The 13,529-nt window shown below is 38.1% G+C and overlaps 1 protein-coding gene across 4 annotated transcripts in view; it reads left to right on the top strand.

Annotated features, from left to right (window-relative positions):
- ASAP1 (ArfGAP with SH3 domain, ankyrin repeat and PH domain 1) overlaps positions 1–13,529 on the top strand; it is a 123,761-nt gene that overhangs the window by 49,926 nt on the left and 60,306 nt on the right. For all 4 annotated transcript variants that reach the window (XM_064706692.1, XM_064706694.1, XM_064706695.1 and 1 more), the window contains exon 3: positions 6,329–6,401. In XM_064706692.1, coding sequence (XP_064562762.1) covers positions 6,329–6,401 — 73 coding nt within the window. The remainder of the gene's footprint in view (positions 1–6,328; positions 6,402–13,529) is intronic.

Here is a 13,529-nt window from a genome sequence, read left to right as displayed (position 1 = left end):
TGTTGCAATTTCAGTGGCATGCAATAACTTAGTAGCTGTCTAGTCTGTGTTTATTGTATTTCCAATAAAGTCTGGACTTTTTTTGTGAGGAAAGCTGATACTGCTGCTGCACAGTCATGACTTTGTAAGGTGCTATTTCTCTACTTCATTCCGTGGGTCCTGTAACTGGGACTGGATCAGAGGGCAGGCATGTTTTATAGGATAGCCAGCAGTAACTTCTGTGCCAGGGTTAGAGAAGTGTGTAAATTGGTAAGTGAAAGGTTTACTACTTTTAGTCCCTTGAAGCTGATAAATCATCTGTGTGTGTTTCATGAAATAATTATTCTTGTGTCTGACAATACAGGCACATGACTACCAAGCATTCATTACACCCATTTGTGTGTGTAACCTCAAATATTTTTATATTTCACATGGATTACTTTTTCAATATAATAAAATAATTTCTTAAAATACATGGAGAGAGAAGTTTTTTGTGATAAGTACATAGGTTGTGCATGCTCTGATTGCCTTCAAGGTTTTGTCATGGATTTGTCTTGTGCGAAATATTGGAATGGTTTAAAATATTTCTTCTCTGGTATGTTATTTTTGTGGATGGGTTCTGGTACTGGTAGGATATGGGATCTTTTAAGGCAAATCTCTTAAAAATGCTGTGAATTTCTAAACTTCCTCTAACATAAGCATGAGTTGTTTGTTCCAGTTGGAACATGCATCTCCTTCAGATAATATACTGACATATTAATGTTACAGTCGCTGTCTTGAGCCACTTTTTTATTTTGTTGTTGTTAGGCTGACACAGAAATTAGTGGATTTTTTACCCCTCTACAAATTGCAAAGGTTTGCAAGGTACACAAAATGTATTTGATGTTTTAGTACTCTAATGGTCTCAATGGGCAGTAGCATCCTTTGTGCAAATGTGTGCCTCTGGGTTGGTGTTGATTTCTAGAAAAGCTGAATTTAATATGTGTGCAAAGCACTTTTGTGATTGGCTTCTGGACAATAGTTTTGTGTTAATATAGAAATAAAGGTTTATGTGTTTTTTAAACCATGATTTTCATGTGTATTAGCAATAAGCTCTTCAAATATTCATAAGTATGGTTTATAGCATGTAGACTTTTGTGTACAAATACGTCAGGGCAAATATAGAATCACAGAATGGTTTGGGTTGCAAGGGACCTTAAAGTTCATCGAGTTCCAACCTCCCTGCCATGAGCAGGGACATTCACTAATACACTCTAATATGTATTTATGCACACACATGCCTGTCCGATTCTCGGCTGTTTGGATGGCCTGGAAAGGCCCGGGGTGACCTTGGGGCAGCCCGCGCTTCAAAGGATGAGAAGAGGCTTCAAATCTTGTCTCGGTGTTTATTAATTGTTTATCTAAAAGATTTTCTCTCGGCCCGACAGAGGTCTGCTCAGCAGCCAGCCATGAGCACACTCCCTGCCCTCCGGGGCGGTCACCTATCTTTATATTCAAAGTTACGTATACAATATTATCATTTTTCCCCATACCTTTTACCCTTATTAACCAGTGCACTTTTAGTAATAACCAATCCTAAAGTGCCACCATCACCACAGAAGATGGAGGAGAAGAAGAAGAAGGACAGGACACGCCCCAATTCCTCCATCTTACTTCTCTAAACCCCCCTGTACAGAAATCCTAAACCCTGTGTCTCACCCTCTAATTAACTAATCCCTTCACCATTCACTCCGGTGAAATCCTCCTATCCTCATACAGGTGTCGTCTCCTGTGTAGGATCAAAGTCCAGCCACCAGACACTTCTGGCAACATTCCAGGACTCCCGAGCCCCCCAAGGGTGGTCTCGGTGACTCGGCACCTCAGTCCTGAGGTGCTGAGATCCCACACATGCCCATAAATATATACATATCTGTACAGAATAAAAAAGACACAAGGTTTTAAAGAAACAATTAGTGGTTTATCTAAATGTGAACCTGACAGTTTTTACTATCTCAGAGACAGATGGCAAACCAGAATTTACCACTTTCCGTGCTTTACTGTAGTATAATTTCTGGTTTAAAATTTAGAGACTATTAAATCAGAGCATGGTCCCAAAATAGAAATACCTCTCACTGAGAAGAGATCAGGCTCTTGAGGGTTGAGGAGAGGCAAGGCAGTGTCTGTCAATGTGAACAGCAGTGGAAAATGTGTAGCAGAAAGGATTGGTGTGGGTTAGGGAATGTCAGCATATACCTCTCCTGACCTGGCCCTGTTCTGTGTGCTGTGGCAGGCTGGTAGAAGTGCCCATGCTGCTTCCCAGTGATCTCCATCAATGAATGATCCATTGGGAGAGCTCACCTTTTCTCCAGCCCAAAGTTAACTTGGTTTTATATGCTCAAGTGGACAAGTTTTCCACTCCCTGGTATGAACAGCTACCTGTGACTGTAGCTCTTAGGAGGGAGGAGGTGCCTTCTCTGAATGTGCAATGGTAGCTAAGTACAGATGTCTGTCAGTGTGCGCTGCACTGATGGAAGGTGGGCTAAAAAGGAGCTTTCACAGGGCTGTTGGCAGCACAGCAGCTCCTGAGCTGGGTCTGGTGTGGCCAACAGGAGTGCCCTGGGGTCAGGGAGCAGAGACAATGCTTTCTTCAGCAGGGCAGATTGGAACCAAGTTGGTGGCTTGAAATGGCAGGCTAGGTTCAAAGCACCCATATTATACCAGAAAGGAGAAATTATATCTGGAGTAACTATGTGGGGAATTCTGCACTGATTAGTTAGAAGAGATGATGTTGAATGATCAGGAGATTTTCTTCTTCAGCATAAGCTTCTATATAAGTGAATGCAGCAACCTGAAACCTCAACAAAGCCAGAGAATCCGCTGAGAATGAGGAGCAGGGAGCTTTCCGTGCTTCATTTTATTTAAGCAGATTAAATATGGTGGTTTTGTGTTCTTTCTCAAATTTTTCTCCCCCCTTTTTTTTGAAACTGATTTTGCATTATTTTGATCTTGTCTCCAAAATGGGCATTTTCAAGAATAAAGCTTTGTTTAGCTAATAAGGTAGTAAATCTGTGGTATGGGTACCTTTAAATGATTCATCTTTCCAAAATGCATAAGAGGGTAAGAAAATGTTCTTCTGTTGAATTTAAAAAGGCCTCCTGCACAAGATGGTTTTATGGAAATGAAGAAAGAAGCATTTGTCAGGAGTGGGTGGTGGTAAGGAAGAGTTCAGTAGGTAGGAAGGAGTGCCACTGAATACCCAGGGATTGTCACAGAAACTCCTTGGCTCCCTAAGACACTGAAATTTCCACTTACATAAATGTATGCCACTTTTAATGGAAGATCACATTTTGTGTCTTCAATGATAAGCAGTTAAAGTGTTTAGTATTCTAAATACTCAAAATGAAAATTAATGGATACTGCAAAAGCTCGTTTTCACCTAACAAGGGAAAGCAAGGGTGTTCCTGTCTAAGATGCTGAGAAGGTAATATTACTCTGGAATAATAATTGAATTGAGCATTGAGTGCAACTTAATTAGTTTGCAGCAGAGTGCACCTAAAAGTTACAAGGAAAAGACATCTAAGAGGAATGTAATATATTTGGAAACAATCTGTCTCCAGTTATATAAAATAAACAAAACAAAATCAAACAACCAAAAAACCTCAACACCCAAAAGCACCTAAGCAACCCCAGATAACAGGTTTTTTGTACTTGGTATGTAAGTGTGCTTTATTTATAGTTTTGGACTATGAAGAAGTAGTTTATGTAAAAATTGTATTTGCAAGTATAAAAATACAAAATTGGCCTGTGATGTCATTTTCACTTAGATCACTGGCTCCTTCAGGCTGTGGATGTCATCTTTGTATATTGCTTTACTCAGTGATTCCTCTTTTAAAATAATGAATGTTCCCTTTCCTCCTGCTCTCACATTAGTGATTGCATCTAATTCAATACCAAATCCAATTTAGAAAATTTTTCTAGTCTGCTTGTCATAGTCTTTTAGATTAATAACTTCAGGAGAAAGTTTCCTGGGGATTTTGTATTTGTTTCTTTCTCCTAAATGTCCAATTTGCTTCAGTACCAGACCTTAGTGCAAAGTTTTATCTCTCAATCTCATCAATGTTAACCATTGTCTTTCTTTCAAAATATTGGTTTCAAATTCTTATCTTGTGTTCAAACTCTCAGTAGACAAATGAGTCATTATTTTTTTCTGGTCATTGAAGATAGAAAGAACTTCAGTAGAAATGTATGATAGCAACTGCCTGACGTAGAGGCAGGCAGGAGCAAAAGCTTTTGACAGCATTTGCAAAGGAATCAAAGAGAAGCACTTGCTGTGCACTGTCTTGGAAAGGAACACTGAGTTCCCAATATTTTATTACATTTAAAAATGGTAACTTTTCCTGGCAAGATGTAAGTCAAATCAAACCCACTATTTTAGTGAGGAGCAAAAGAAGTAATGATGTTTGCAGTTCTTAATGTTTTAATCCATTGTTCTGCTGTAAATGGAAAAAAACCCCTAGAGATAAATAGCCTCAGAAGGCATTTTTACAGCTTTTGTGGTTCCAAACGTTCTAGTTTTAGCTGCCACAGGAGTGATTGCATGATCTTAGAAAATGGTTGTTTCCAGTTAAGGAACAGAAACATTCCATTTTTTGTTACAGATTATCATGTTCAGCTATAACATTTTGCATGGTTAAAATTGGGCTACTCAAAACAGAACCATTATATGTTAATTGGTTTCTCTCTGTATGGATTCCTACTGGAAGTGTTCACACAGAGGAGCACTCAGTGTTTGGAACTGACTGAAGAGCAGAACCCTCACATTTACCTGTCTCCAGTGCTTAATGCTGTAGTTGACCTGGAGCTCCCGATGTGGTTTTCTGGTGCTTCTTGATGTCCAGCGGAATATCCTTCAATTATAGAATCGTAGAATGTCTTGGGTTGGAAGAAAACCTAAATATCATGTAGTTCCTATGTCCTTGCCATGGGCAAGAGCACCTTCCAGTAGACCAGATTGTTCAAAGCCTCATCCAGGCCTTGAAGACTTCTAGGGATGGAGTAATCACAACTTCTCTGGGTAACATGTGCCAGTCCCTCACAACCCTCACAGAAAAGAATCTCTACCTAATATCTGATTTCAGCCTACTCTCAGTTTCAAGCCATTCACCCTTCTCCTATCACTCTATGCCCTTATAAAAACCTCCTTCTCCAGCTGTTTTGCAGACCTAGTTTTTCAGGTATTGGAAGATGCTATGAGGTTTTCTAAGGCTTTTACTGTCAAAACCATCTCAGATTTGGCAGTGGAAGCTCTGCTTATGGGGTGTTTCCACTCAGTCTTGCTGGTGATGTCCCTCTGTAGGAGTGGCTGACATTGTGCCTTGTTCTGCCAGGCTTCAGACCCCCAGGAGCTCCAGAGTTTGAACTTTTAGATAACAGGGCTGTGCAAGGGTCTCTGCAGTGTGAATGGTGTGGTCTCTACCAGGCCCCATGCTCAGTTGTGCTGCTGTCCTGACAGTGGTTCTGAGTACAAGTTCTCCAATCTCCAGTGATTTGGAAGTGAATTTAATATGGCAAACACTGCCATACTGCAAACACTAATCTAACATTACCTAGGTGATGGGAAATTGCCTGTGATCTAAATGGAGAAAAAATATAGCACACTATTTAAGCATTTCTGTGTATGATTGGAAATCTAATCCTCAATTCATCATTACCTAATAACGTTTTATACTGGATTTTGGAACTATTGCAGAAAATTTGAAGTTCTTAAAGATGTAGTCCTGAAAATGTATATTTTATTACTATTATTATTATTATTATTATTGTTATTAGTCCTTCAGTCACATTATGTTGCACAAAATCAAGTGTTATTCCTTTATTTTGATTTACTGCTTTTCATCTGCTGTACTTTTAGAGTTATGTTGTGAAATTTGGTGCAGGGGATAGTGTTGTGATCTGTGTCTACAAACGCTATTACTGTAGGAGAGCCACAGATGTTATCAAGCAATTTAGTTGTAGTAGAAACTGTAGGGCTAGTGTAGAAGCATCTGCTATTTCTTTTCTTGGGTTTTTTTCCAAAATAAAATGCAATTGAATAAATGCTTTGTCCTTTGCAAAACTAAAATGGCATTTTTCTTCTAGTGCTGTCAGTACTGTTCTGCTCTGTTGTCAGAGCATTTTCAGTTCAATTCTTTAATTCGTCCTGAAGGGGTTGAATGACCCCAGACCTTCCCACAGGCTGAATCAGTTGTACCTGCAGCTTTTTCCAGCCTGTGAAACTACTTGTTTTGTTGGTTTCTTTTTAGTTGTTAAAGTATATTCTGGCAATCAATGAAGTAAATATTTGAAGTTTGTTTACTTCTTGTTATTGTAGGCATTGGATCAAGACAGAACTGCACTACAGAAGGTGAAAAAATCTGTGAAAGCAATATATAGTTCGGGGCAAGGTAAGACATTGTTTTCAATTTTACAAGAGCCAAAGCATTTAATTTCAAGTTTGAGATGTCTTGCAGTTCATCCTGTTGACATGCATAGCATAAGAAATGCCTATCTGTTTAGGAGTGTTTGGACTTCAAAATTTTCTTTCTTTACTTCTGCTTATACATCAGATTAATGTGCTCTCTAGTTCTTTTACCCTCATATTCCTTCTCAATGGCCTCTGGGAGAATCCCACAGGTAATTTTTTTTGCTGTCATAATATTTCAAGCATTTACCTTTAATTAGAGCAATGACAAAAAAGCGTTCTCAACTGAATTTTTAGAAAGCACTTAGAAGTGAAATAAGATTTAGAACTTGTTTAAAAGTTTTAAAAGTAAATTTAAAAAATTCTGGGTTTGTTTTGTCATCATTTACTCTCCCTTCATGATGTGTTTCTCTTCTTGCCTAAAATCAAAATTATGTATTTTCCCTTCTTACCTGAAATAGTATAGTTATATAATTGTTTTGCTTGCTTGAAGATGCTGTTGATGTTTTACTGGGACTATAATAGTTTGGTGGGAGTTTATTTAGTTAGAATATGAATTGATAATCAGTTTGAGTGCAGTAACAAATGGTGATCAAACACATCAATATACAGATTTGGTTTTAAAACTCTAATGCTTCTACCTCTTCTTCTCTTAAGTTCTAAAAACTGTGCCAAAGACAGATAGGATAACAGAGCTGTGGACTTGCCAGTAGTCTTCTGGCTGTAAATATATGATTTGAGGAAATCCCAGTTCCAATTTCCTAAAAATAATAATGATCAGTTTAGCAAATATTTTCCATATACAGAACTACTTTTGAGTGCTCTTAGTTTCTGAGTTTATGGAAGTGTCTGGGATTTTCAATATTGTGTAGATTCTTAACTATTCTCATTTGCCAATCAATGATGTTGGTTTGCTAGCACCATGCTTTACTTGGCTGTAATTTCAGTTGTTGATGAATGTTTCCCAGTAGTCTGTGAAGCCTGATGTAAAGTGAGAATAGTTTTTGGTGCCAGTGTAGTTCAATGCTTTTAGAAGTATTCAGATGCTCCAGTAAGCTTTTCTATTTGACAGTACTTACTTAAACAGAGTTTTGAAAATAGAGTTTCAAAACTGATGAAAAATGTAGAACACATTCAAGGGGTTTCTGCCTGGTTTAAAACAATAATATAAATAGCTATCATTTGAATCTTGGGATAAAAATAATATGGTTGTTAAGGCCTATAAGTAAAGCAGTACTCAGTGATGAATTAGTTGCATTGAATAAAAGCAATAGAAGCTGGATTAATGGCTTTCATTGGGTGCTCTGCACTTAAAAAGGAGCAGAGATGGGTAGCTGGCTTTTAATTTCTTTTTTTTTTTTTTTTTACATTTTAAATTGGTTTTTTATCAAGCTTTGTTTCAAAGGTACAAGTTAGTAAGAATTCTTTTGGCTCAAGAAAGCCAAAGCTTTATACACAATCCTCTGGCTCCCTCTTCAGAGTGCTGCTGTCATAGGCACTACAATGAAAAGCTGTGTGCAGGAGGCAGTTCAGGCAGTGACTGATAAACCGGGATCAGTAAAGCCAAGACCAAAAACATGTTACACATGTGAAACATTATAAAAATAAATGTGAAGTGAATCAAAACTCAAGCTCATTTTGTCTCCTTGTACAAGGAAAATTGCTGAACCAGCTATTTTCTTGTGCTCCAGTGATAAAAATGGATTTCGTTGATATTTAAGTAAAACATTCTAGAAACAGCTGTAAAAAAGAATTGGGGTTCATCAGTTCAAGAAAGTATTATGTGGCTATTTTTATATATCGAAAGAAAGCCTCTGACTACATTTTGAGAACCCAGAATTGGAATTTTGTTTTACAAATTTATTTGTTTGCTACCATATTTAATTTACTAAAGTAGGAGAAGGTTTTGTAGTATTCCTTTGCTTCAAAATCCTCTTTTGAGAACTCCAGCTGGACTGGTGAGAAAGAGTTATTCAGGGACAATAGAAATTCTTTTTTCAGTTCAGTAATCCAATTCATACTCTACCAAAAGCCATAGCTAGTTTTTTTGGGTTGTAGTGGTTTTGGGTTGCTGGGGTTTTTTCTGTTTCTTTGGGGGTTTTTTGTTGTTTCTTTGGGTTGTTTTTATGTCTTTGGTTTTGGGGGGTTTTTTTGCTTGTTTGTTTTTTGTGGGCTTTTTTTGTTTCTTTGGTTTTTTTTTGTTTCTTTTGGGTTTTTATTGGTTTGGTTTTGTGGGGAGTTTTCTTGGGGGGGGGGATTGTTTTGTTTGGGTTGAGGGGTTTCTTTGGGTGTTTGTTTTTGTTGTTGTTTTTTGTGGTTGGTTTGGTTTAGATCTTTTTGTTTTCTTTGTCTTTTTTTTTTTTTCCTGAGTAACATTTCACTAGTGACAGTGGCACAGTGCAGTGTCTCATACGGAATTCTTAGGAGGGCTGAACTTTTTGGTGTGATTTGTTCCTCTCCAGTGCTGAATTATCAACCACAAGGGTCTCTGGTCTGTTGCAAAGAGCTTTAACATCACCCAAATACTTTCTGTTCTTCCTGTACTTCCCTCATCCATTTGTCATATTTACTGTTAGAGCTACTGTTGTGGAAATTAAAATATACCAACACAAGAGTATAGAAAACCCTTAGAAATGTCCCTTCCCTATTTTCATTTCTGAAAAGGTTATATGGGAAAGGACTGTTCATGGAATCCAGTGAGACACACAGACAGACAGACAGACACCTCCTTCTCACCCCTTGCTCCCTGTCAGGCTTGCTGTCTTCTGGCATGATCAATTGGGTCTGTAACTAGGAGCCCTTCTTATGGCAGGAGTCCTGAACTTCATGGAGAATCTGTTCTGGCTTCCTTTCCTGTAAGATTTGGATTGAATTGTTACAGCAGTAGATGGCACAATTATTTTTGCTGTAGGTTTTTCAATAGGTCTTTTTCATTATTTCCCTGGGATAACTCCCAAATATAATCAAAAGAGTTTACACAATGGAGAAATAAAAGCATAAAATCCATACAAGACCAAAGGTACTGAGATAAATCAGCAGTCCTCATGGTCTCCCACAGTGTTCAACAACAGATGCTTGAGGAAGAAGAAAAATGGTTCAAAGATGGAGTGTATTTTAAGCACTTTGTTTAGCACTTTCTCAGCTCACACTGACATAAAGGCCAGGAATTACCTTGAGTCAGAAATTATATTTGATGGTTGATACTTCTTAATGGACTTCTGCAACTTATTTTGTCCAAGGAATTTGAATTAATGTAAATCTTTATCATCCACAGTCCTGCATCAATCTAGTTAAATTCTCCTGAGCAAGGTTTCCTAGTGCATGCTCATGTTCTTCAGATCTTAAGTCACCTGAGGAGGAGAGTGTCCCTGCCATGTCTCAAATTGGCATTGACCTCAAACCCACCAAAACAGCTCATCTGATATGAAATTGAGGCATGAAATGTTCTGGGCATGAAAGTTTGTAAGAGGCTTTGAAGTGCCAAATCTTGCTAGAGCAGAGCCAGAGGAGTTTTTGGTGGATGAATCCAAACTGTTCTGTGGACCATTCTGTATCTTGAAATAGGTTTGAGTTGTTTCTGTTATTACTCACAGTATCTCTCTTCTAAACTCAGCAGCTCTAGGGAGTATGAGGGGTGCTTTTTTGGGGTTTTTCTTTTTGTTTGTTTGGGTTTTGGTTTTGGGTTTGGTTTTTTTTTTTTTTTTTGTGTTGTCTTTTTGGGGGGGGGGTTCTTGTTTTTTTTTTTTTTTTTGTTTTTTTACAGAAACCATTGCATTTAATCATCCTCACTTTCTCCAAAATGGAAGCACAGACTTCCTTTTCTAAAATAGAGAAGAGGAGGAGTGAATTTTGGGCAGTAGGGACAGGAACTGCACCCAAGGGTTTAAGCCCAATATGGCAACATTTTGATATTGAATGCTGTGTTTCTTCAACTGTTAGATTTGGTATAAGCCCTCTGAAGCAGAACAGAAAGAAAATTTTTCCATGAGAGCTTCTTCAAACATGTCAGAGATGAACAGAGATGCAAAAAGAAGTAATTTACTTTTCTGAGCTGCCTTATCTCTCAGTGCTCTTGTACTGTGATGATCTAGAGAACCTTGCAGACACAGTGAGATGTTTCTTGCTCTGAAATATGGAAAGAGGCTTTTATTACTTTTCCCTTGAGCAATCTCATTCCAGAAGGCAGTATTGTTATCAAGTTCAGACAATTTATGGTGGTCAAATAATTTTTTTCTATTATTTTTTCATTATATTTCAACTTGTGAAGAATGAAATGAGAAAGGGTGTTTTTTATTCCAAATAAAATTTCTGCCATCCTTTTTAACCTTGCCAGCTTTCTTGCTTTTCTAAAGCCTTTCTGAGTCATCTTTCATTCATAAATGCATGTTGGCTCTGACCTTGGTTATTTTTCCTCTCGCTATCCATGGAACAAAGCTGTTTTAGAAGAAGCTTAAAAATAGTTTAGAGTTGATCAAAATTCTGAAATAATATTTTTATTTTTGTTAACCACAAATGCAGAATTAATTCTTATTAATTTAGACATTCTTCAGGTTTCTTTGGGCATAATCAATGACAAAAGTAGTGTTTTTCTTCTGTAAACTATTTAATTTTTTTGTGCTTGTGTTTTTCAGTGTTTGCAGGATGATATATTTGAACAAAACTGTTGTAGAGGAAGGAAATTTTAAGCCTTTAATTTCAGTCATGTGTTTTGTAGGTCCAGCATATAAACGCTATCCTTTAACCTCTCTTCACAGAATTTGTACTTCTGTACCCTTCTTTAATATACACAAGTAGTCAGAAATCTCACTAGGCTCAGAGGCATGTGCTAAAATTCTGATAATTTTGGGGTGGAAAATAAGCACAGCATTTAATGAATGCTGTGGGTTCTAGTGAAAGAGTACAAATTCTGGCAATCTCATTTAGGTATTTTCTGTTCATCCTGGGAATAGTTTCCCACTGGGTCACTCTAGGCATGGAGAGCTGCAGGTGACTGCCTGGGAATGCAGTGCAAGGTGGGGTTGAGCCCTGGGAGTCCTTCAGAGCTCTGTGCTCCCTGCTTCTGGAAGTGCTGCTGTGCAGCCAAGGGCAGCTGAGAGCTGCCCCTCCTCCCTGAGCTGCTTGGATCTGCATCTCCAGAGACATTCCTGTTATTTCCTCATAACATTTCCCCAAAATACGTTAGAGCTCAGACATAAGGGATGCCACAGTATTACTGTGCACTGGGAGCTGCGAGGATTTTCTCAGACCAAAGGGAAATTCTGTGCTGAATGTTGCCAGGGTTGAAGGTGTGGGTTGTGGAGGAGATGCACCGCTTTCATTCAGCTCAGAAAGTGCCACTGCTGTGTCCAGATGTGCTGCTTTACTGCACATCTGCCACACTCTGGTGGCATTCTCAGCATGGGCTCAGGGGCTGGGGGCCTTGCCAGCTCCCACTGGGAAGGGAATGAGTGAGACCCCTTTGGCGGGAGCTGTGTTTGTCAGTGGGTGCAGAGCCCTTGCTCAGTTTTCCATGATTCCCTCTGAAGGGAGCTGTGTTTGTCAGTGGGTGCAGAGCCCTTGCTCAGTGTTCCATGATTCTGGCACACCTCAGGGAGCTGCTGAAGGAGCAGGATGTCTGCCTGGGAAAGCTGTTCTATTTTCATCCCAGTGCTGAGCATTGCTTACAATATTGGAAAGGCATGATTCAGTTCTGGAAGACAAATCTTATTCCCTGTATATGCTGCTGTCAGTGATCCTGTCTCACTCTTAGGGTTATTGAAGTCTTGTATGAGGACTTGTATGTAAGAAAGTAAATATTGTCATGCCTATTAGAGCTTTCTGTATGCAAAGGAAATTCTATTAGGACATTAGGAAGTAATTTGAGTGCATGAGGCACCTAGAGTGAGATTAAAGAATGCTCTTTGCTCTAAGCATGCCAGGTTTCACATTCCTTATTTTAGTGTAGGCTACATTGCAGATTTAATTTTTCAGCTATGTGCATTTACGGTTGAGTAGGGAATTGCCTTGCCTCTTTAATAGAAAATAGAAAATATTTAATCTCCTTTTGCAAGATTTACACTGATACTTACATAGAAATGGAAAATTTCTTATTCTTACAGAATACTTGCATTTTGTGTGGCAATTACAGAAGTAAGTATAGGAGTATTCCTTTTACTTCACCATCAAAACTTCATTTCTAGATTTAGGTGATTTGTAGTCTGGGATTCTTGAGAATTTCCTTTGTATTGTTCTAGGACAATGATCTGCTTCCTGCTTCCTCTTTCTGACCGGGAATTTCTTTTGCCTTTCTACAGATAAAGGAAAAAAGCTTCTTCAGCTCTTTTTCACTCTCTTTATGAAATAATTTTTTAAAATGCTCTATGAAACAACACAGTACTTAACATCAAAATGCTGGGAAATACTGTGGTGGAAAAAGTGCTTCACAAGCAAGGACAGGGATTCTATGACCTAGCAGGGCTCTTTCTGACCTTCCCTTATCCTTGCTTTTCCTTCAGCACAGCTGGATATGCTATGCTTGAGCTTTACTCAGTTAGGACTTGAGCTGAAGCTCCTTCATAGATAAAATCCTCTGTGTGTATTTGTGCAAAAGCTTTTACATCAAAATAAAATGCATATTTTATTGTTATGTAGTAGTTTCCTTGAGTTCAGTGCTAAGCTATTTGATTAAAACTGTATGCTTTTGGAACAGTTTTCTTAAAAACATATGGCTTGAATTGCAATTCTGTATTAACATATGATTAAATATTTGGCCTCTTGAAAACCTGAGTATTAATGTCTGATTTTTTTAGAATGTGACTGATGTGATGTGTGAGCTTTGGGACTTGGTATTGGTAAATAAGGATTGTACTTTTTTAACAGGTTTTGACTTTTTTTGTTGGAGCTCTGGTGCACTGTTGTTTGAGTATCTGCAATACCTTAGAAGAGTTAACTGTTTAACTCCTCATCAGCTATTTGTTAGTGCCCAAATAGATTTTTGCATTGTGAGACATTATTTATGAGACATTATTAATGGAATAATTGTTTGAATTCATGGAGGAATTGTTTGAAACTTACATCTTCTTTTTTCCTTTTTCTCTGAGTCATAACTTGTAATTCAGATACTCTGAGGCAA

Source organism: Zonotrichia leucophrys, chromosome 2 (genome assembly GCF_028769735.1).
Source record: "Zonotrichia leucophrys gambelii isolate GWCS_2022_RI chromosome 2, RI_Zleu_2.0, whole genome shotgun sequence".
In the NCBI taxonomy this organism is placed as follows: Eukaryota; Metazoa; Chordata; class Aves; order Passeriformes; family Passerellidae; genus Zonotrichia; species Zonotrichia leucophrys.
The sequence above is the reverse complement of the archived record's forward strand: the minus strand, read 5'-3'. Positions and strand labels throughout refer to the sequence as shown.